General features: G+C 34.6%; 2 protein-coding genes and 1 non-coding gene across 5 annotated transcripts; 1 reads left to right on the forward strand and 2 right to left on the reverse strand.

Annotated features, from left to right (window-relative positions):
- On the forward strand, positions 5093-12698 carry LOC109706689. Its single transcript, XM_020227643.1, has 10 exons — positions 5093-5237; positions 5366-5455; positions 6485-6849; positions 6980-7121; positions 7788-8125; positions 8199-8358; positions 8471-8817; positions 9229-9406; positions 10459-10974; positions 11343-12698. Exons 1-10 carry the CDS (start codon positions 5166-5168, stop codon positions 12450-12452), a joined length of 3318 nt encoding a protein of 1105 aa, XP_020083232.1. The 5' UTR covers positions 5093-5165; the 3' UTR covers positions 12453-12698.
- Positions 16654-21076, reverse strand: LOC109706713 (E3 ubiquitin-protein ligase FANCL). Of its 3 annotated transcripts, none has more exons than XM_020227699.1 (11): positions 20989-21076; positions 20847-20903; positions 19914-19984; positions 19044-19122; positions 18584-18658; positions 18375-18489; positions 18206-18263; positions 18065-18136; positions 17359-17492; positions 17087-17210; positions 16654-16978 (listed from the first exon to the last, which is right to left on the reverse strand). In XM_020227699.1, exons 1-11 carry the CDS (start codon positions 20992-20994, stop codon positions 16915-16917), a joined length of 855 nt encoding a protein of 284 aa, XP_020083288.1. In that variant the 5' UTR covers positions 20995-21076; the 3' UTR covers positions 16654-16914. The 3 variants fall into 3 exon arrangements, with proteins under 3 accessions (XP_020083288.1, XP_020083270.1, XP_020083280.1); XM_020227681.1 differs by having other exon boundaries at positions 18206-18272; XM_020227691.1 differs by having other exon boundaries at positions 18206-18272; positions 20847-20900; positions 20989-21072.
- On the reverse strand, positions 22059-22130 carry TRNAH-GUG. The gene has a single exon. It is a non-coding gene; the product is annotated as a tRNA-His (tRNA).

Genomic DNA, 24841 nt, shown 5'->3' on the forward strand with positions numbered 1-24841 from the left:
ATTTTGCTCAGTTCGTAGGACTCCAACAGGACGAAGCCCTCGCTTCTAGATGATCTATTACGTACACCTGGTGCACCACCTCATCACGTACACCGCAACCTTTTACTCATTGGACGGCGCTGATTGGGTGGATTATCAGAGCGGTTCACAGAATGATGTGGCGCACCGTGAGCACGTATTTTAGCTTCATTAATTTGAATCTTTGTCGGGGGCCCACCACAATTGTGATGGGCCCCACATGTCGTGATTAACGCTACAGTGGATGGAGCATTTTATCCGCCACGTGCAATGGCTTCGAACAGCAACTTGATCGAACGGCTGAAATTAACGGGCTCCCAACGTGGCACGGATCTAAAAGCGATGTCGCATAAAATATTCTGTGTTCGTCGGAAACGAATCTTGACCGTTCACCGAAAGGCGAGCGTCCAGATATCGTTCCACGCATAGAAGTTTTTTGTGGGGACGTCTCTGACGTCATGCTGGGGCCCCTTAGGTGTGACGTGTGCGGGAACCGTTAGGTTCGACCGGAGAGTGGGGCCTACTTGTCGATGACGTGGACAAAGTGGACCTTTGTCATCTTTGTTCCGGCCTAGTCGGAGTCAAAGTCAAAGTGACGACTTAGACTACCGTTACTATTGGTCCACGTGGCGTATTATCTAGAAGAAGGGCCAACCGAATTGAAGTTAGGCTAACTAATTACGACTTTTAAGTAAATTTGTGGTGCTCAGGGGAGCCACGTAAGACATAGACGTATTAGTGGCGGATATTATACGGGTAATTACTGTTGGATTAGTATGCTGCTATGTAGCTTAGGCCGAGTCACATTCGAAATGACGTGAGGTTGGATAGGCCGAGTCATATTCGAAGTGGCGTGAGGCTGGATGAGTCGAGTCATAATTGAGATCCGTGGGCGCTGTATCTATACACTTAATTAAGTGAATTAGTTGCGTATTTAACAGCTCGAGCTTTTGGTATTAATGGTTAGCGCAAACAATCTGACAATTACAACCTAATAAATCACCTAAGTTAACAATTTGATGAGTTCAATCGAAAAGGTTTCACCTTTTGTTAAAAGAAGAAGAAGAAACTAATCCAAAAATTCGCGAATTATAAATCCAACACAAAAATTTACTTATTATTCCGATTTTTTGTGAATAAATCGCATACAGATCGTTTTATTCGGATTTTCAATAATTCGCAAATTAACTAATTATGGATTCAAGCTGAAGCAAGATATTTGGATTTTTTTTCGAAAATTGTGCATATATAAGGCAGATTAATTGGCCAACAACATTTTAAAGATATTTTAAGTCTGAGATCCATCTAAAGAGGCTTAACCAGTCTACGTACAAAGAAATCTGAATCGTGCGACACCGAAGAAAGAAAATGAAACCTTAGGCTCGGTCGGATTTTCCTGTTGGTTCATTTCATTTCTCGATATCGGATCAAACTCATTAGCTTCAAGGAAGTCGACCCGGATTTGCGAAAATTTGAACCTTGTCGACTGTATCGGCTCTCACTCAATTTTTTCATTGATTGGTACGGCATGCTCGACGTGCCGAGATTTGGGCCTATCCGTTTGATGTCCATCCTAAGCTCGTCCCAACCCGAGAGATGAATGAGCTGCGCTCGGTTTCAGCTCTAACGAGCGTGGCTTAACAAGTACGAAAGCCATTGAACTCATAAAAATACAGTAGCTCTGCTAATACACACACTATTTGTAGGCCCAAAGCCCCACTTGCGAGCCTCGAAGTACGTGACGATCTCGGCTTGGGCCTGTTGTGAGGCCCAGTCTTCCGGGCTGGGCTACACTCGGGCCTCGTACTTTCGAAACTGGACCACGTATGTTTCCGTACGTAATATTGCGTTTCGCATATTGCTCGCATATATTTCTCCGTTGTTTAAAAATAATCTCACTATTAGGCCCCGTTTGGATACCTCTAAAAACGTAGCATAGTTAAACTATGCTACGGTGGTAGGAAAATAATCCTATGAAGCGTTTGGAAGAAAAAAAAAATGACGTAATTTTTGGAATATAGTTATACTATACTACAAAAAATGTAGTAAACTTACAATACCCTTTAACCAAAGGAAAAAATTCTACCATTTCGGGCTCCCAAAGATGTATCAATTTTTAAATTTTAAATTTCAACATAAAATTTTAGATTTCAAATTTTAAAATTTTAAAATTCAAATTTAATTTTGATTTTAAATTTCAAATTTTAAATTTCAAATTTCAAATTTCAAAAACTTCAAATTTTAAATTTTAAATTTCAAATTTCAAAAACTTCAAATTTCAAATTTCAAATTTCAAATTTCAAATTTCAAATTTCAAAAGTTCAAATTTCAAATTTCAAATTTCAAATTTCAAATTTCAAATTTCAAATTTCAAATTTTAAATTTCAACTTTCAAATTTCAACTTTCAAACTTTAAAATTTCAAATTTCAAAAAAAGTTCAAATTTCAAATTCAAATTTCAAAAAGTTCAAATTTCAAATTTCAAATTTCAAATTTTAATTTAATTTTAATTTTTAATTTTCAATCTTCAAAATTTAAATTTAACTTAAATTTAAAATTTTAATTATTTAAAATTAAAAATTTAAAGTTTAAATGGTATACTTTAAGTTTTAAATTTTAAAGTTTCAAATTTCAAATTTGAAATTTTAAATTCCAAATTTTAAATTCCAAATTTCAAATTCCAAATTTAAAACATAAAATCTAATTTACTTTTTAAATTTTTAATTTTAAATTTTAATTTTAAATTTTGAATTTTTAATTTTAATTTTTAAAATTTTATTTTTAAATTTTGAATTTTGAATTTTGAGTTTTGAATTTTGAATTTTAAAATTTTAAAATTTTAAAAATTTAATTGTTATAAATACTGGAAAATTGTATGGTATGTATCCAAACAGCTTAAAAATAAAGCTGTGGAATTTTTTTGTAGTTACAGAATTCTGTATTTCATTTAGACCAAAACCATAGAATAAAATTCCATGGAGTTTTTTAATTAATAATCCAAACAGGGCCTTAGTGTCCATTAAGTTATTTCGGGTTAAATCTAAGTTAAATTGTACTATAGTTAAAAATAGTAAAAACATTTATTTTGTCCCTAACTTAATAGCAAATAAGAAAGTTGGTGGGGCAAAAAATCAAAATATTTTTTTTCTCCTCATTTAAAAGCAAATAAAAAAATGGTTGACGATAGAAAAATATATTTGAAATGGTAAAATAATAATTTTATAAAAATACTAATGTTTTCTGATATATATTTATTTTTAATGTTATTTTACGTACCGATAAAGATCTATTATTTGCTCCTTCCATTGACACCATAACTATTCAAAACTACTTTTAAAATTTTAAAATATAAAATTTAATTTTTAAAATTAGAAGAGAAAAATAAATTCATCAACCGAAATTAAACTAAAATGAGAGTTGGTTCCCGAACAGCGAGCCAAAATATCCTGTTCCAAATAGATTTTTTTTTGTGTGAGGCTACTATGCTTCTGGAAACACGGAGCCTTTCGTGCTTCCATATCGTTTTTCATGTTGCAACTTTCGAATCGTCGATCGGCTCCGTTAAACTTGATCTAGAGTATTTGAAGTATGTAGAAAATAAATTTTATGATTTTTCGATATCATTTGTCTAGTGATCGAAGGGGCTCAAAATTAGTAATTTTAATGACCGTAGTGAGCTGTTTGGAAGTTTAACGGTGTAGAAATATCCAAATCACGTGAAATTTTGATAGAAAATTCTTTATACTATATAAAACAAGATCTATATCTTTGATCTAAAATTTTAATATCATATTATCATGTTTTGTAAAATTTTTATTTTCAGCCATTAATTTTGTGCCTCTTTGTTCACTAAGCAAATAATATCGAAAAATCGCATAATTTATTTTCTAGGTACTTCAAATACTCTAGATCAAATTTAACAGAGCCGATAGACGATTTAAAAGTCGCAACATAAAATACGACCTAGAAGCACGGAATGCTCCGTGCTTCCAGAAGCATAGTAGCTTACTTTCTTATTTTTCTTTTTTTTTTTTTTTTTTTTTTTTTTTTTTTTTTTGCTTCCTCTCGAAGCAGAGCATCATTACATTCTTAGCTTTCCCCGGGTTGGTGAGGAGACATTCTCCAGAGGGGCTTTTTTTGCAAATAGCCCCCTGAGCAATTTTTATTTTAAAAATAGCCCTATCAAAATTAAAATTGCAAAAATGGCCCTATCCCTGCCACGCAGGTGCCACGTCAGCGCCACGTGGGCAGGGCTGGGGCCAGGGTATTAAGTTGAACACGGTGAATCATTCACCGTGTCTAAACACGGTGAATGGTTCACCGTGTTTCTTACGTATTTTTTGTATATTGAAAAGTGGAATAAGGAGTAGGGATGTCAAGAGGTATGGATACCCGAAATATTATCCGAATCCAAACCCGAATAAATTATATATATATATAATTTATTTTTATTTATTTATATAATATATAAAATATTTAATAATTTTATTTCTTAAATCTTCATCCAACCCAGCGGGTTTTAAAAATCTATACCGTTGGATGAAGATCTAAGGAATAAAAATTATTAAATATTTTATATATTGTATAAATAAATAAAAATAAATTATGTATATATATATAATTTATTCGGATTTGAATTCGGATAATATTTCGGATATCCATATCTATTTACATCCCTACTCCCTATTCCACTTTTAAATACGTAAGAAAAAATACGTACTAAACACGGTGAACCACTCACCGTGTTTGAACACGGTGAATGGTTCACCGTGTTCAACTTAACACACGGGCCCAACCCCTGTCCGCGTGGCGCTGACGTGGCGCCTGCGTGGCAGGCCCAGGGCCATTTTTGCAAATTAAATTTTGACAGGGCTATTTTTAAAATAAAAATTTGTCAGGGGTCTAAATGCAAAAAAAGCCCTCTCCAGAGTGTTGGACACGTGGCGGGCAATGATTGGCGACAATTTCCATTTTAAAAACTGTGGCGGTTGTACTAGTTCGCTACAACGACCGCCGCACGGAAATTGTTTTGGAGACATCGACTGCGCACCGAAGCGGCCGAGGAGAATAACTCAACTCTCCCTACCGCTTACTCCTCAAGACGAAATTAAGTTCGCAGAGCGGCAGAAGTCGGCGCCGAGATCTGCATGAGGCGGCTGTTGTCGGCGCTGTGTCTGAGGCGGACGCCGACTTCTTCTTCTCCGCGACATCATCGCCCCGTAACCCATCTCTCCCCCTCTCCCCATTTCCCCCCTTCGCTTCGCATTCGAAACCCTCAATTATTAATCATCATCATCATCATTATTATTATTATTAATTTTTTCTATATATATTTTTGGGATTTTAGGAGAAGGGCGAAGCCGCAGCGAACGACGGTCGTGGCGGTGGTGGTGGTGGTGGTGGTGGTGGTGGTGGTACTACTACGAACCAAGGCGAGGTATATACATATATATATATATTGCCTGCTTTAATATTCGTGCTCTCCTGCGCATTCGGGTGGGGAGTTTTTTTTCCCCCCCCCTTAAATTAGTTTCTAAGATCAGATCTCGGTATACGCCTTTGGAGAGATCTTGTTGGCGAGTTGTTTGTTGTTTTGCCTCAACGGATTACTCCCATTTCATGTCGTGCCTAAAAACACCGTTCTCGAACATCTTAAGCCATTTAATATTTATATATAAAGAAAAAACTTCAAATACCAACCCTGTGGTTTCGCACTTTCTGACTCTAGTACTACTATGTGGTTTAAAGTGTATTACTTTCGTACCCTGTGGTTTTATATTTCTCTTTTTGTTATCCTCTTTATTAATTTTTTTTTGTTAAATCAGTGATGAAATTAAAACTAAAGGGTACTAAAGTGAATATTCGATAAACTATAGATAGGGTATCTGAAGTTTTTTTATATGATTTAACGAAAAGTTAACAGAGGTACTGACGAAAAGAAAAAAATGAAATCACAGGATACTAAATTCATACACTGCAAACCACAGGATACAAAGAAAGTGCGAAACCACATGCGTGGTATTTGAAGTTTATCCATCGTTTCATATAATCTAAAATAGTAAACTTGTCAAAATATCTCGAGCCTGGACGTCAAGGGGAGTGTTGAATATGCAGGATTAAAATACAGTTCTCTGACAGCTTACGGTTGTTTCACATAATTTAACCTGGTATCAGAGCAGAGCAGAAACTACTGGGTTTAATTTAAGTCCTCGTCCTGAACCTATCGAAATATCTCGAGCCCAGATGCGAGGGTGGGGATGTCGAATGTATAAAATCGGTCTCTAACTCCTTAAAGCTATTGGAAATAAACGGTTGTTTCACATTTCGATCAGAAGGAAACCATTTGATGATCGATACGTAATCCTCCTTACTTGATAATTCACGACGATTTATAACATTTTGTTGTCTCTAAACTTTGCGATATGTAAATTCGAAAAATTTCGATCTCCCTCTTTTTTCTCAACAGAGAACTGAGATGCATGTCGGATCTCGCGATGTTGCTACGGAAAACATCATCGCCAATCACGACTTTTCAGAAGGTTTGCGTTCGTGGCGTCCTAATCACTGCCACGCGTATGTTGCTTCCGACGAATCTAATTACGTTCCCGGAGTAAGGCCGAATTCGGGGGCGAAGTATGCCGTAGTCACGAACCGAACGCAAAGCTGGCAAGGTTTGGAGCAAGACGTCACAGATGAGATTACTTCTAATACTAAATATACCGTCTCGGCCTATGTTAGAGTTCGTGGGGACGTTCATGAGCCGATTGGGGTTCAAGCGACGCTGAAACTAGAGAACCATGACAATTCGATTAGCTACGTAGGTATTGGAAGGTAATGCGGTTCGAATGACGTTTTCAGCTTTCTATTTTCTTTCTTTGATCGGAATGCTGCAAACTCCCTATACTGTTATTTTTAAATGCTTTGTGTTTTAAGAGCTTATCGACAAAATTAGCTGATTTAGGGTTGTGCCCTTGAAAGAACACTGGGAGAAGTTGGAAGGATCCTTTTCATTGAAGAGCTTGCCAAAACGTGTAATTTTCTATCTTGAAGGGCCCCCTCCGGGGATAGACTTGCTGATTGATTCCGTCGTCATCTCTTATGAGGTAATTTCTTAGCTATCGCCTTCTCATTCGCATGTTTCGAGTGAGAATAGATAAGGAATAAATGTCTACTAGATGTATTTGCAACACATTAGCATGGTCTCTTTACATGAAAAGGCTGGGTTGTTTTCTCTGAGTATGACATTTTCAAATTGGATAAACCTTGCGCTGCCTTTTGGGTAGCTTTAAAGCAAGGATTTGAGTGTTCATAGGTCGTGCCCACCGTGCTGTACCGTGTTGATAAGATATCAGCATGATATGGCCCCTATGCTGACGTCACGGTTCAAACATTCTTTTCTTTGAAGTTAGTAGATAGTTACCTTGGTAAAGAGCTAAAAATTTGATGAAACTATATGATAGAGCATATTGGTGCAAAGAAAATTAATATTTCATGCTACGCGCACTGGTGTGGCACAACACACCCCGTGCAGTACCATGCCAGCAAGTTTTTGGCATGGTCTCGTGCGACAATACCTAAATCCTTACTTTAATGGAACTTCTTGGTCAATCTTGTCTATCATAAGCTCTATTTTATGGCACCACATGTTTATGTCCAACAAAACAACTTTGTGTTTTGTAAACTATCATTTCTCTTGTTTGTGTTGTTACCTTTGTGCTATTGATTTTACATCTATTCAATTTTTTTGGTCTATTTTATCTCAACCACAGATTACTCACACAAATAACATCATTACAAACCATGACTTCTCTCGAGGGCTAAATCCGTGGAAGCCCAATTCTTGTCATGCCTATGTGGCTTCGGAGTGGTCCGGTTTCCTTACCAGTGTTAAAGGAAAATCAGGAGAGAATTATGCTGTTGTCACCAAACGCACCCAAAAATGGCAAGGCCTTGAACAGGACATTACGGGAAAAGTTTCTGTTAACACTACTTATACTGTTTCTGCCAATGTTAGAGTTTACGGGGAGATTCAGGGACAGTTTGAAGTACAAGCTACCTTGAAACTAGAGAACCACGATTCTTCTATAAGCTACTTACCTGTTGGGAGGTACTACCTTTGAAATTGTATCGATATTGGGCGATACCAATGTTTAGTTATTAATCAGAATCTGCTATTGTAGGACCCAAGGTTCTAAAGATCAATGGAAGAAGTTGCATAGCTCCTTTACTTTGACGAACATGCCCAAAAGAGTTGTGTTTTACTTGGAAGGGCCTCCTCCCGGCGTGGATCTTCTTATAGATTCAGTCATAATCTCTTGCTCCGATTTTAAGCAACAGAAAGTAAGCGCTCTAACGCTGTTCTGTTTTAGGACCTTTCTCGATGCCTTTTTCTTCGGTTGAGATTGTTACTAATATTGTAATACAACACTTTTGTACTTCTTTTGCTTGAAAGGAAGTGAATGCAGCACCTCTTTCCATCAGAAGTGAAAATATCATCCAGAACCCTCAATTTGAATACGGTTTAGATAAGTGGTCTGGAAGAGGATGCAAGATTCTTAGACACGAAGTTGTTGGATATGGTAACGTGACTCCTTTTACTGGGCAATGTTTTGCTTCCGTAACTGAACGAAGCCAGATTTGGAACGGCGTTCAGCAGGAAATCACCGGCAGGTTGCAAAGAAAACTTGCGTATGAGGTTACTGCGGTTGTTCGGATATGTGGAAGTGCTTCGGCTGAAGTGCGGGTCACTTTGTGCGTTCAAGAACGAAATGGTCATGATCGCTATATAGGAATTGCCAAGTATGTTTAATTTGTTCGTTTTTTTTTTCTTATTATTAGCTGTTATTTAACTCCTGTTGCTAATTATTTTTCAGTGTGTTAATATAATGATGCTAGTCGATCTCTGTTTGGCCTACCTTCTAGAATGGTTTCTTTGCTTCCCAAAACCCGATGCTTGTGAAAAACCATGAATAAATAAATTAACCGGAAGTTTTGCCACGGTGAAAAGCTAAAAGATGAGCTTTTGGGCCTGCAAAAGCAAAAGCGACATGTTGTAGAGGAGATTTTTATAGAAAAATGTTAATAGTGGTTCTTCAAACAGCTCTACTCGAAGTCTCAAAATCCACATCTTTAGAAGCTCCACTCGGATTCAATTGTTTTATAGATAGTCTTCGTGACCACATTTTTCTTTTTTTTTTTTTTACTTTAAAGAGCACAGGCATCGGACAAGGAATGGGTGCATTTACAAGGAAAATTTCTCCTTCATGGCACTGTTTCGAAAGCTGTCATTTTTCTGGAAGGGCCTCCCCCAGGAATTGACATTCTTATCGATAGTTTAGTGTTGAAACGTGCAACAAAAATTCCCCGGCCTCCTCTATTGAACTTTGAGGTTAGTAGATCATCTTACATTCCATATTATTTCCAAAATTGATGGTTGTACACTCGTTTATCGCCATGTCTTGCTTTTGTAGATCGAGGAAGATATCTTAATATAATTCTGTTGGAAAATCTTGCTTTTCATCATGTGGTTCACATTTAAATCATGTAAAAGTGCAAAAACGTGCACTTAGAGTAATCTCAAGATGAAGCATTGCCTTTATTTGATCCTGTGTCTATGAAACATCAGCACGAAAGAACCGAGCTTTACCCAAATAATTTTCTTTTAGATTAGGCGATATTGAGTCTAAACTGCCCTCTATTAGGACCACTGCCAAATTCATAGGATTAATGCTACAATCGAACCCTTCCTCTCTCTAAGGGGAAGAATCTTCTTTCCTAACTTTACCTAAGAACTTGCTACAAAAGGGGCCTTCGACACATATTTATAGATCTCCAAAACCTCCAATTCTAGCTAGGATTTCTAATATGATAATGATACTACATAGGGAAAGGATAAAGGAGAAAAAAGGGGGGAAAAAAAGGCAAAGGGATATGCAATGAGAAAAAGAGAACGCCGACGCAGGTGATGAGATTACTTTGAATCGACAAAAGGCATTTCCTGAAATAGAGTTGAATTATAGAATCACATAAAAGTCGGCAACATTTTATGTAGACTTAGTTGCTCTCTTCTTCTTGTTCTTGTACGAATAGGACTTAATTTTGTAGTTTCTCTTCTCATTCATCAGCTGTTGTCTCCTGTTGTGTCAAAGAACTCGTAATAATTTTCAGGGGATTTTTTCTTTTCATAACTGCATATATCTCGCAGAAATTCACATCAACTATGAATCACTTTGGAAATATAGGGTAATTATCCAGTAGTATCATTTTAAAAGCATAATAAATAATCGCAGAACTGTAAATCAGCATAACCTTCTGTGATCGGATCCTATGCTTTAAATAATGCATGAATCATCGTCTGCATCTTCTCTATGTTTTTTAAATCTGCGATTACAGCTACTAATTTCTTAAATCACATTCCTTTGTGTATACGTTGTCTCGCAGAATGCGCTCTATGGAGTTAACATAATCATGAACAGTGACTTCAAACATGGTCTTGCTGGGTGGGCTCCCCTTGGCTCGTGTAGACTAAGCGTATGTACCGAATCGCCTCACATGATTCCTTCAACATTAAAGGTCCCTCTTGGTCGTTATATGCTGACGGCAAATCGCACCGAGACCTGGATGGGCCCTTCTCAGATAATAACCGATAAGCTGAAGCTTCATTTGACCTACCGTGTTTCTGCTTGGGTTCGTGTGGGCCCCACAGCAAGCAGCCATCAGAAAGTTAATGTGGCTCTCGGCGTAGACGAGCGGTGGGTCAACGGTGGGCACGTCGAAGCCGATTCTTACCAGTGGTACGAAGTTAGGGGATCATTTAGGATCGAGAAACAGCCGTCGAAAGTTACCGTGTATGTACAAGGCCCTTCGCCCGGTGTCGATCTGATGGTCATGGGTCTTCAGATATTTCCTATTGATAGAAAGGCACGATTCGATTATCTAAAGGAGAAAACTGACAAGGTATTCATTTATTGTCTGAAATTAAGTTACCACTGCAAATTGTTCCGCAATTGTTTGTGCCTGCTTGGGCTGATGTCTAAAACAACTTCCCTACTCGAGAAGCAGAAGCTAGGTGGTTGCAATATGAAAAGTTTAGTTCTTCTGGCTATAGTGGCGAGCCAAAATAAGTTTCTGGGTTCCAAAAGTAAACGCTCGAATGTGAATCTTTTGCTTCTAGTTGCTTTAGGGGCTCTTATCTAAACAGTTCTACTGAAACAGCATTCCTAAACAATTCTCTAGGCCTCTATAGACTATGTTCAGTCTTCTAGTTGTTTTTAATCTTTATTTTCGCCCCCTCTTAACTCAATTGTGCATGCATTTTGTCACAGATAAGAAAGCGCGATGTCGTAATAAAATTGAAGGGATCTAGTGAAGGCAAGTTTGTCGGCGCTTCAGTAAAGATCAGGCAGATGGATAACAGCTTTCCATTTGGGTCATGTATAAGTAGATCGAGCATGGAGAATGAGGAGTACATCGGTTTCTTCGTGAAGAACTTCAATTGGGCCGTATTCGAGAATGAACTGAAGTGGTACTGCACCGAGCCCGAGCGAGGAAAGCTCAACTACAGAGATGCCGATGAGATGGTTCAGTTTTGCGAAAAGCATGGCATGAAACTTAGAGGCCACTGCATCTTCTGGGAAGTGGAAGATACCGTCCAGCAATGGATCCGATGTTTAAACCCTGATGATCTGCTGATGGCCGTTCAGAATCGCCTTCAAGATTTATTATCCCGTTACAGAGGTAAGTTCGAGCACTACGATGTGAACAACGAGATGCTTCATGGATCTTTCTACCAAGATAGACTAGGAAAAGATATTAGAGCATACATGTTTAGAGAAGCTCATCGGCTCGACCCTTCCGCGGTGCTTTTCGTGAACGATTATAACGTCGAAGATGGTTGCGACCCGAACGCCACTCCAGAGAAGTACATTCAACAGGTTCTTGATCTCCAAGAACAGGGTGCTCCTGTTGGAGGGATTGGTATACAAGGCCATATTAGCAATCCGGTGGGCGAGATCATATGCGATTCGTTGGATAAGCTATCAATACTAGGAATTCCTGTTTGGATCACCGAATTAGATGTCTCAGCCGCGAATGAGCACATCCGTGCGGACGACTTGGAGGTGGTAATGCGTGAGGCCTATGCGCACCCTGCCGTGGAGGGGATCGTGCTTTGGGGATATTGGGAGCTGTTTATGTTCAGAAATGATTCTCATTTGGTCGATGCCGAAGGGGAGATCAACGAAGCCGGTCGGAGATATCTTGCACTGAAGGAGGAGTGGTTGTCGAATGCTGACGGACGCATGGATAACAGCGGGGAATTCAAATTCAGAGGATATCATGGTAAATATACCGTAGAAATAACTACCCCTTCAAAGAAAATATCTAAATCATTTGACGTCGAGAAGGGAGAATCTCCTCTAGTGATACAAATATAAACTTATCGCGTGTATAAAAGTCGAAGATTGGTATTCATAATCTTAAATGCGCTTCATGTCATATTGATGAGTAGTTAGCTGCTCTTCGCAGTTCTTTGTTTGTTTGTTTATACAAACATGGTGACATGATGAAATATGTATGCTGCTTTGTTATTTGTGCAGAGTGCAACTATTTACAGCATTGTTTGATTAATGTATTTTTCAAACTAATATGTTAGTTTAAGAGATTGTTGATCTTTACAGTTATCTATCTATTGCGGATGTGTGCAAAGTAGTGTTGAACAAGATAGCATGTTTATAGCTTGAGCTATGAAAGAAAATTTATTTTTATAATTGTCTAATGTAATAGGTAATGTTTGATTTGGCCCACTAAGCTATTTTTATCTTTATAAGCGAAAATGAGCGTACGCATGCGTGATGTAACGATCCGAACCGCTAGCAATAATAACTCGTTGGGTCTAAACTATCGGCCCAAAATGCTTACGAGTTATTATTATTATTAGGATGCGAGACTACAAAATCAAAATTTTATTTTTCATCTGAATGCAGAATTATTGGGACGTTACAGATTCAAACTCTTCAAGTATCTATAGGAAAGAGCATAAGAGTGAGATGTAGATAGTGGATTATTTACGGTTCTCACAATCTGAGATAATAGTATTGGCAATAATACAAAATAAAAAAATTTAAAGTAGCTTTTTTGTTTTTATTTTTGGGTGAGTTTTAATTTACTTCTCTATGACTTGGCGCATTTTTACCTCAGAACCCTATGTATTAAAATTTTACTCTTTACAATCTAATTTTTGTTACCCCACATAAATAGAACAGTAAAGTAGTACATTTAACAAATATAGAGTGGTAAATAAAGTATTTCGCTATGATATAATTTTTTATTTTTCTAGGAGGGGCGTTGTTTATTTACATCTATCCCAATGAGCCATCTATCGAATCGTTGCAATTGATGTTCGATCCAGAAGAGAAGGAAGAGATCTTCGAAAAGTGGGTTTTTATGATCCAATAAAGAATCAAACTTATTTAAGCGTTCCTGCTATTCTATATTTCTTTGAAAATGGTACTCTGTTTATAATATTTTAAGAAAGACAGAAATTTTTAAAGAAAGAACTTATTATTTCTTTCTCTTCCCTCATGTTGAGTTTTTCAATTTTTCCCGCCGAATGATTACCTATAGTATGTCTCTTTAAAGTGAAAGTGGAATTCATCCTTTATTTTTTCATTTTTAAAGAAAAAGATCCAGATACAAAATAATTTTTTATTATTTTAATTAGAAAAGTATATTCTAATTCAACTAACCAAGTAATCATCTTCTGAGATAAGTCAACGCATTGCATCAAAAATATGCTCAATTAACCACCTTATGAGATAAGTCAACGGACACTAATCATTTAAATCTTGTAAAAGAGTTCGCTCTGTTGACAAATATTCTTTTAAATTTTAGTTTTTTCAAATCTTATTTAGCTAGTTTTTATCTAAAGAAAAGACATTTATCGAAACAGAGTTAGCACTACAAAAAAAATCATGAGTTTGATATGAACTTGTTAACATCTATCCAACAACAACAATCTTAGGAAATTGATCATCTTCAACTGCTGGAGTTATGCAGATTTTTGATTTTATCTAATATTTCAAACATTTCTATATAATTCTATTTATTTATACAATTTATATTTATGATACACTAAAGTTTTTTGGGACACTTTTTTTCAAATAAATCCTTAAAAATTTTTTAGTTTCCGAAATAATCCTATCACAATTTTATTTGGCGATGAATGATTCACCATCTTTAATAACATTTAAAAGAGAGATAGTGAATCATTTATCATTTCCAACAAATCATATATAGTCTTAACAACAAAAAAAAATCCTAACAATCTATTCATATAATTTTAACATCAATCAAAACTTCTAATATTCCACATATAATCCTAATAATTTCATAAAAATTTTCACAATATATATATATATATATATATAGGCTGGGGCTACTATACTCATATGAGTATAGAGCCCTTTGTACTCATAAGTTTTTAACCGTTCGGATGAAAAAATGTGCGGCTAGGAGGAAAGTGGTTACAGTTAAGTTGATAGTGGCCCCCCTAGGGTTGAGTGGGTGGTTGGTTGAATAGTATAATCTAACGGGTGAAAATGATTAAAGGGTAGATCTAACGGTCAAAAACTTATGAGTACAATAGGCTCTATACTCATAAAAGTATAGCAGCGGGACTCATATATATATATATATATATATATATATATATATATAAACATCAGATAAAAATATAAAATAAATAAAATAATTCACAGATTCCGAAATAGGGAAAACTTCCTGTGTGCCTTCTAAAAGCATGTATTATTACAAATGCCGCCTATAAAATGAAAATATTCTAAATGCCCCTCTAATATAGAAAACTTTCAAAATAAACCCTTCAAAGACACATTTTTTGTATAAAATGTACAGTAACAACAATCAAAATACGATTTTACCTTTCATATTGCCCTTATAAATGTTCAAATTATACTAATGAAGACTTAATTCATCATACCCTCTAAACTTCAAAATATATACAATCCTAATTTGTTATACACAAATATCCTTACAAATACTATCTATAAATATATTCTCGTTGTCATATTCTATCTCCTACCAAACATCTATTAATTTAGAAAGGTTATTATGAATTAGTGAAAATGTTCATTTAATCCTGAATTTTTAAAATTTTTGAAAAGCACTTTAAGTGATAAAATGTACAACAAATAAATCTTTCAAAACTGCCCCTCAGTAGTAATTAGTTTAATAAAGATAACAATTATATTTAAATATTATTAAAATATAATAAAAAAGTCAATTCACACTGTATTTATAATTTTCATTTCCTAAACCTTAATTATAAAATTATCAGAAATCGAGTTTTTTTTAAAAAAATTTGTAAACAATGCTAAATCGTTTTATTGTAATTTCAAATCTAGTAAGTAATTTTATGCTTTATAATTAATGATAAAACTGTAATTTTTCAGCTATTTACTATTTTCTCTCTCCATTTTAAAAAAATTAAAAATATTTAATAATATTGAGTAAGATAAAAATATTATTCTTTTAGAATATATAATTCTTCCAGAAATCAATGTGAAAATATAACTAAATAACTTTTAAATTTGTAAAACTTTTAAATTTATGGGGTATTTACAAAAGTTAAAATTATTACTAATAATAGGAATATTTAAAAGGGCAATTATGAAAAGGGTAAAATCGGTATTTTGATTGTTGTTACTGTAGATTTTAACAAAAATGTGTTTTGAAGGGTATTTTTGAAAGTTTTTTTATATTTAGAGGGGCATTTAGGATATTTCAACTTTTATAGGGGCATCCATGTAAATACATACTGTTAGAGGGGCAAACAGGAAATTGTCCCTTTGAAATATGGTGAACAACTTACCACCTTTCTTATTTTTATTCAACATAACACGAATTTGGCAAGAACAAAGTTAGTTGGTCAAATAAAATATTGAAAGAGTAATTTGATCAATTAGAAATTTGCTACGAGTTATTTTTTTTAAAAAAATACTTTTTTGAGTTAAATATGTGTAGGTATATAACCGGGAAGTACATAATTATAAAATGGATCATAACCATGTCTAAATTTTTCATTATTTTTTTGAATAATATAAATTTATTATTTACTTCTAAGTTGATACTTTTGAAAGTAAATGCATGTTTTTTTGTTTTTTTTTTTTAGAGAAATAAAGTAAATGCATGTTGGCCTGTTCTTAGCTAAGATAGTGGTTTATATGCATTGGTTCTCACTACCCCTTTCATATATATATATATATACTCGCGCCAAACTTTAAAAACCATTATATGTCACATAAACTTTTACTTAATCCCTTAATTAGGTCGTCTATATTCTGTAAATTTAAGGTAACTAATGTTAGTCAAATGATTGAGAAACAGCAAAGAATGCATGCCAAAAATATTAAAGGATTCTTTTCATGTTAAATTTAAGGTAGCTAATCTTAGTTAAATGTCAAGAAACAACAAAGAATGCATGCGAAAAGTATTTAAGGTAACCAGTTGCAGTAAAAGATAATTTTTTAGCATTTAATTGTTAAAAAGTAAATGTGAGAATTGTGATCAATGATTTAGAGGATACCATGTAGAAATAGCATTCCATGTTCACAATATTAATTTAAGCTAGTGGATCAACAACAGTAATTTAAAATTAAAAATATACGAAAGTTACAGCATGATCAGCAGTACAGCATCTGCTTTACAGACGGCAAAGCATATAACAACTACCAGAAGAAGAACAGAAGTTTGATCTTAGTCTTCCGCACCAGAAAAACTCAATAAATAACTACTATAAAGTTTCAGCATTCAAATATGCAAAGGAAAGGTTAAAGAGAAAAAACAGTTTGAATACCTGTCGAGTTTTAACACTAGTATGTTTCAGAATTTAACAGCAACTGGTTCAGAGCAATATGGGCAGTTCCCGAAAAGAACATCAAATGACCTGAAAAAGCCAATCGGAAGTGCATAACATTTCGAAAGAAACCGAGAAAAGCATTAAAGCAAATATACGAACAAATACGACAATAAGGATTTTATTATCCGAACTTACTGCCTTGTTGTTGTGATTGTACGCAACCAATCTCTCAAGCAAACGGTGTGGAAAGCTTTACTGCAACTGGCATTTTCGCATGTATAATCCGGCGCACATCCACTGCTAGCCCCGAGTTCGTCAGCTTGCGAAACAAAGAAGTTGTATTATTTGAAAAACAAGCAAGTGTTTATCTAAAATACCAGATATTAATGACTGTTTCCGCAATGTTGCGTATTTACGAAGCTGCGTATGCGAAAGAACACAGAGATCCTATGAGGCAAGAAACTCACCAACAGGCAGGTGCTTGGCGTAGCAAATTCCACAGTCAAGTTGATCATCGTCTTCGGCGCTTGCTGCAGGAGGTTGAGGTAATTGAGTCTCTAAAATGGTTGCGAGATTTTCGTGGAATGCTTTGTCACTTGTCCTATTTATTAGAAGTAGAAAATAATTACATATGCTCTCTAGAACAAATGATTAGTACCAAGAATTTAAGCGCCCATCAGCGCCATGCACGCCATGCCGCATCATACCAACAAGATATCAGTATGATACGAACCCATGACGATAGTTAACAAATAGTTATCTCAACAAAATGCAAAATATTGAATATATTAGTGGCAAAGAAATAAAATATTTTATGCCAATGTGTGTCGGCGCACAAGTATTTTTTTCTAAACAACATGCAACAAGTTTTCGGCACAACCCTGTATCACGGTACTTAAATCCTTGATTAGTATAAATATTGAAATAGACATAGAACAAACAAGTAACAGTCTAAAACATAATTAACACAAAACAAAGGAAAACGTCCTGAAATTTCTTTTAATTAAGACCACCACTAAGGAAAAATGGCTTCAACTCTTCAGGAACCTAAAATTTGAATGAAATCGCTCTTCCTTCTTGGCGCGCTATGTATTATTTGTTAGATGTTATACACCATATCAATACAACAGTACGCAAGGAACATAACTGATGAAAAGGTCAAGAGTGGAATACCATTTTCTGCAATTCTTTCTCCAATTCTTTACTAGTAAGTCAACAGTTCCGTCAGGGCCAAGAAAACGGCACCTAGAGATTCAGAAATTAAAAACTGTAAACATGATATAGGGCATCATCCTCTGTACCAGACAAACTTACTCTGGCAAGGAGTTCGGTTTCCTCGCATTTATATTAAGTAGAAGACAGCAATCATCACCTAAACAACCTCCAAATGTGAAAAAAAGGGGTCCGGTCTGATTGTTTGAGAGAAGCTAACAATCAGAAACCAAAAGGGCAAAAGGTTAATACAATAATAAGGAAAATTCACCAAGAACAACACGCCGATACGATGCAGCAAGAGGCGGCTGTTTTGGATCGACAACCCAAAGAGTCTTGTCAATGTCATCCATTGTGGACCAGAATTGCTGCAACTTCTTCAAATGCTGTTTATCGTTGTAAAACAAACGAGTACGCATGATCAAAGAATGTTTAGAAATCGTGAAAATAAATATGATTAACAGCAATGCTTTTATGTACCTCGCGAAACTGATGTACAACATCTTTCAATCTTGAGGTTCTCGACCAGTGTATCTTCGCTACATACGGTAAGTCCTAAATTGAGCCAAAAAAAAAAAGGACATAAAGATAGAGAAGGTTCTACAATCTGTAGACATCAACGTAACATTTTGTGGAAGTATGAACAGAGCCAGACTAGCCATTCGTGAAGTATTAGTTGGTTAAACTTCGGTAGTCAGTTTTATTTATGATTAACAAAGTTTGAGCAAGGTTTTTGGCCATCACAATTCTCTCTCTCTTCCTCCAATTTCCTCCTAATGACTCTATCGGGTACCAGTTTCTGAAGTTATAGATACGACCACATACAGGTGAAGCACGGCTCAAGGATTATTTGGAAAAGTTTGGAACTGTAAATATGTTGAATTAAAGAGGTGACAACTTAAAAGAATCAAATCAAAGAAAAACAAGGAAAGAAACTTACTGCAGCAATTGACGGAGAACATTCAGGGTAGTTTCGAGGCAGCAATATCTCCAACTGATGCGCTCGCCCCTTCTCATCTCTGGCAAATAAAGACACATCAAAATGTGCACTCCGAGTTCATACAAGACAATGTCGACGAGAGAAAGGAAAACAGTGCATTTCATAGACATAAAGTGTGGCATGTACATGAAAAGATGTTACTTCAAAGAATCAAAATTATCTAAGTGAAAATTTACGGCCTTATTTCGTCATACTTCTTCTTTTCATGCTTTTTAAAAGTTATATTACATAAAACGAACTCACTGTTGGATGCAAGATTTTTTTGCAATCTATATATCTACAGTAAGTGCTTGGCAAAAGAAAGCAAAAAATTACAACTAATTTCTTTTTTTTTTTCGCTTCTTTGCTTTCTTAAAGAAGACGATTTTGCAAGCTAGCGCCAACAACATCTACAGAAAAGTCCATGTGTTGAAATGCTCAATAGCAGAGAATTTAGAACCAAATGATTGCTCCAAAGTGAATAATTTAATAGCCTCGACAAACAATAACAGCGATTCAAGCTCCAACAAACCTGATTTTGCTTTGATACATTTCATTCGAATCGCGTCGGCAAAAAGATGAATGAGTACTCTTTAACAGCTTACTCTCTCAATAATTCTTTATATGCTAAAGAAATCAAACAGCATAAATTCACCTTTTCTTTTGCAGTAGACTATAACTTCGTCTAGACATACTCAAGTAAACTTCCAAAAACACATAAATAAAAGTGTTCAAAAGCATAAAATATTCGATATCAATATCATTCATTAAGTTACCCTCCAAATGATGCTTTAACTTAAGCCAAGAAAATTGCTAAGTTCAGAAGCTTACAGGACGCGGAAACTGACCGAGGACAGGTCGTCCTCCGAATGTATCAGATGCTCCCATCCAATCTCTTCTATCTATTCAGCGCCAAAATTCCAAGATCAAGCAAAATAAGCAAATATGTTTGGTTCAATTTTTCATTCGAGGAAATGCTTTGGGTCCTGCAGAATGCTGCCTTTATGGACTGTTGATGTGTTAGCGAACAGACGTAACACCCTCGGACTACTTGCAAGAATCAATCAAAAGCCTCCACATCATATATGCCAACACATCAACAACCTACAAAACCAGCATTTCAGGACTTGCAGTTGTTACTTTTTAGTCCGAGAAGAGCTACCTATAGGGCCCGTTCCACACTTAAAATTGGATTGAACGGGATAAGATAAGATAGCAATGTTAAAAACAGAGAAGGTTTTTACGATCCAGGGGCACCAAGGGCCACGACATAGCGTTGAAGTAATCAAATCCCACCCACGAGGTACGTATTGAGAAGGATTAGATGCAAAAAAAAAAAAGCACTACTACAAGCACTCTGTAAATGCTACTTTTATATATTGCTGATGTATTGGCAAACTCATGTGGCACGTCGGAGTGCGTGCATAAGCCAGTCACAAACCTCCATTCACATATGCCAACACGTCAGCAATATAACGAGAGACACTATGTAGGGGGACCTAAAACATTTCTCCAAAAACAACCCCGTGGTGTCCCACCACATCCCCTGCGTCGCCTCTGAGTAGCGAAACACATTCTCTCTCATCTCACCACTCTCTTATCTTATACTATTTAAATACGGCTATGTGAAAAACAGGGATTTTAATATAATGGAAAAAAAATGCACATAAAAAAAAAACAATGGTTCCTCATTGGGGCATTTCGTCGAACAGATGATAGGATGGTTTCAGTTGCCTAAAAAAGCAGTGAAAAATTGGTACCTACCTCAGAGTAGATTTTACTGTACAGAGAGGGTGGAGGTGGCGAAGGTTCCTGAAACTTCTAGAATCATGAGAAAATTAAATTAGTTCAAATTAATTTAAATTAAATTGGTTGAGAAATGGGAGAGAGAGAGAGAGAGAGGGACCTGCATTTTGTCTCAAAAACGAAGTGGGGAACAATTAATGAAAGATTTTGGTTTGAAATTGCAATTGTTCCCTTCGTTTCCAAAGGACGGGAAAAAGTGTATTAAGACCCCTCAACTACATGCTAATTTATACTGGATTCTTAACTTTTTTTTTTTAATTTCTGGTAAAAAAGTAAAAATATAGGTAAAAATGCATAGAAGGTCCCTCACCTATCAACCATTTATATCTGACTACCTGGTCTTTAAAAATTTTAATTTTACTATGTGACCTTTTAATTTATTTTATTTTTTTTAAATTTAAATTTTTATTTATCTTTAGGAATTTAATTAGTATAAAAACAGTGAAAACAGTAGAATAGAATAGGTATAAAATTAACAAATTCGTAATTCTATTAACTGAAGAAGCTTTATAAATAGCTATAGTAAACAGAGGATTTGCTATTAATTAAATATAACATAATAAAACAGGAAAAATTCAAAAAAAATAGATATAAAAATAACATTATCCCTAATTTATTTTGATAAAGTAACAAGTAATTTAGTCGATAAATAACATGAAAAAACAATAATTAAGGGAGGACGAAAAAAAAAAAGAACGTTATCCCTATCTTATTTCATAAAGTTTTTTTTTTTGAAATAGGTAGTACGCTATTCATTTCATTCATTGAAATTGAAAAGATGAACTAAGCTAAAGGGATGAGGCAACACAAGCCGGGGGGGGGGGGGGGGGCGAGAGGCGATTCGTCAATTGCTTAATCTCGTGAGCTGTAAGGAAGAGGTCCGATTGGATCTTCTTAAAAATCACGTCGTTCCTGACCTCTCAAATTATCCACCAGTAGATTATCAATTCAGATAACGTAATAATCAACGACTGCGTTCTAATCCTTGTCATCCACTTTTTCCAGACCGAGATTGCTTCATCCCCCCAATTTCTAGACTAGGCATACTCCAAAGTCGTCACCATTAGAAATCTCGACAAAGTAACATCAAAAAATTGGGGATTTAATAATTTAAAAGAGACAAAAAAAAGAAAACGTAAACAAAATAGAAAAATAAATAAATTAAAATATTGTGGCTGCTGGGATTCGAGCCCAGGTCTCTACGGCCACAACGTAGAATTCTTACCACTAAACTACAGCCACCAACAATTGTTCATTTTTTAATATGAATTTATTTAATCTATAATGTTATTTACATTAACCACAATAAATTAATTTTTTGCAAAATAATTTAAACTTTTGTTCCCCAAACTAAAAGGAGAATGATAAGTTAATCCTCAAACCTACCCTAATTGCAATTTCCAACTCGAATTTCTTATCTTAATTACAATCCAATTTAGTCGACAAGATGCTTATTTATGCATGAGCCACTGTTGAATTATTACCATATCAGCAATATATAATAATTCAATTTCAGTTAATTAATATTGTTAAAATTATTTTTGAAATTTGCCGAAACAAAAAGTCTAAATTATGGCTAGATACTATGTATCTGCTCTGGAAATATCAAAACCAGCCTTGGTTATATCAATATTTTATTGTGAAATTTGATTGTAATAATATAAAAAATTTGAGTGAAAAATTATAACAATAAGTTATTATTTGAGGACTAAAGTGCAAGGCAATTAATCACATATTTATAAGTGAGTTAAAAAATTAGTAAAAATATACAGAACTTAACGCATCCATCACGCATTTAGATACAACTGTTTAACATTTAAAACTTTTAATTTTTCTATCTAATATTTTAATTTGTTCGATTACAGTATTTAAAATAAATTTGGTTAAAAAAATAAAGATATGGTATTATAGTCTCATTTTCAACCTAAGAATGTTCAAATCAACGACTCATACCGTTAAAACTGATTTAGGATATTTGAAGTTTTTAAAAATAAAATTTTATATTTTTCGACATAATTTTCTTTATGATCAATCCATTTAAAAAATATCTATTTTCAATAGTTATTATGATGAGTTTGTAATTTAATTAACAGTATAAAAAAACTTAAATTTATTTAAATTTTGATAGAAAATATTTTAACCATCTAGATCAAGATTAGCATCTTTGATTTTGAATTCAAAAGTCCTATCATTAAATTTTAAAAATTGTTTAATCTCCACCATTTATTTTGACATAATTTACATTAAGTAAACGATGTAGATAGAAAATAAAATTTTATTTTTAAGAACTCTATATATCCTAAATCATATTTAATAGCATAGATCGTTGGTTTGAATGCCCTAAAATAAAAAAATGAGACTATATTACCAAAACTCCCATAGCGAGTTCTGCTACTATACTTTTATGAGTATAGAGCATTTTATATTCATAAGTTTTCTACCGTTAGATCTACCCCATTAAACATTTCCAACTGTTAGATCATACTATTCAACCAATCACTCACTCAACTCTAGAAGACCTCTATCATCCTAACCGCACATCCCTTCATCCAATGGCCGAAAACTTATGAATATAAAGAGACCTATACTCATAAGAGTATAATAGCCNTTGGATTTTATATATATATATATATATATATATATATATATATATATATATATATATACACACACTCCTATGCTTTCGAAAGTATGGAGGATTCCGTACTTGTAAGTTGTTTTCGATGATGGGGCATCCGATTCGGCGATAGGTTCCATTAAATATGATCTACGCTATTGGAACTATTTAGAAACCAAATTTCATAATTTTTTGACTTCGTTTGTCTAGTAAACGAGTGACCTCAAAATAAACGGCTGAAAATAAAAATCTCATAAAAAATTGTGATAAATGACTCAAATTTCAAATCGAAAGTATTGATTTTGCTATTGATGTTAAGTAGAATTTTCTAGTAAATTTTTATGTAATTCGGATACTTTTACACCGCTGAACTTAAAAACGTGCCACATCGGGCGTTAAAATAATCATTTTTGAGACCTTTTGATAAATTGGTAAATGATGTCAAAAAATTATAAAATTTGATTTCTAGATAGTTCCCATAGAGTATATTATACTTAACGGAGCCGATCGTCGAATCGGATTTCCTATCATCGAAAACAACTTATAAGCACGGAGGTCTCCGTACTTTCGAAAGTACAGGAGGCTTACTCTCTCTCTCCGTTAAGTATAATCTATCCTATTGGAACTATTTAGAAACCAAAATTTATAATTTTTTTATATCATTTACCAAGCGATCAAAATGTCTCAAAAATGATTATTTTAATGGCCGATGTGGCACGTTTTTAACTGGTTTATGTCAACGTGTAGAAATATCAAATTAGATGAAAATTATAGAAAATTCTACTTAAATCAATAGTAAGACAATATTTCGATTTGAAATTTGAGCCTTTTATCACTATTTTTATGAGATTTTCATTGTTCAGCCGTTCATTTTGAGGTACTCATTTACTAGAGATATTTGAAGTGCTAGAAAATAAATTTATTATTTTTCGATATCTATTTGCCTAGTGATCAATAGGTCAAAATCAACAAATTTCAATGGTCGTAGTGAGCCGTTTGCAAGTTTAACGGGTTAGAAATATCCACAATCACTGTGAAATTTTGATTAGAAATTTTTTATACTATATAAAACAAGACGATATCTTTGATTTAAAATTTTAATGTCATAATTATCACAATTTGGATAGATTTTATTTTCAGCCGTTGATTTTGAGCCCTTCGTTCACTAGGCAAATGATATCGTAAAATCATAAAATTTATTTTCTAGGTACTTCAAATACTCTAGATCAAGTTAACGGAGACGATCGACGATTCGAAAGTCGCAAATCGAAAACGAGTTGGAAGCACGGGAAGCTCGTAGCCGGATAGCCATAGTAAGCTATCTCTTTCTTCTTTT

The sequence above is a fragment of the Ananas comosus genome, linkage group 1, assembly GCF_001540865.1.
Source record: "Ananas comosus cultivar F153 linkage group 1, ASM154086v1, whole genome shotgun sequence".
Taxonomy (NCBI): domain Eukaryota; kingdom Viridiplantae; phylum Streptophyta; class Magnoliopsida; order Poales; family Bromeliaceae; genus Ananas; species Ananas comosus.

What these genes read in the sequence shown, in the direction of transcription:
- LOC109706689 (XM_020227643.1), top strand. Translation starts at nt 5,166, where the DNA reads ATGAGGCGGCTGTTGTCGGCGCTGTGTCTGAGGCGGACGCCGACTTCT. An exon ending in AGCTACGTAGGTATTGGAAG is followed by an intron (nt 6,850 to 6,979) that starts GTAATGCGGTTC and finishes TAGCTGATTTAG; the next exon opens with GGTTGTGCCCTTGAAAGAAC. An exon ending in CTCCTCTATTGAACTTTGAG is followed by an intron (nt 9,407 to 10,458) that starts GTTAGTAGATCA and finishes GTTGTCTCGCAG; the next exon opens with AATGCGCTCTATGGAGTTAA.
- LOC109706713 (XM_020227681.1), bottom strand. An exon ending in GTATCGGCGTGTTGTTCTTG is followed by an intron (nt 18,273 to 18,374) that starts GTGAATTTTCCT and finishes TCACATTTGGAG; the next exon opens with GTTGTTTAGGTGATGATTGC. An exon ending in ACAATCACAACAACAAGGCA is followed by an intron (nt 16,979 to 17,086) that starts GTAAGTTCGGAT and finishes TGGCTTTTTCAG; the next exon opens with GTCATTTGATGTTCTTTTCG.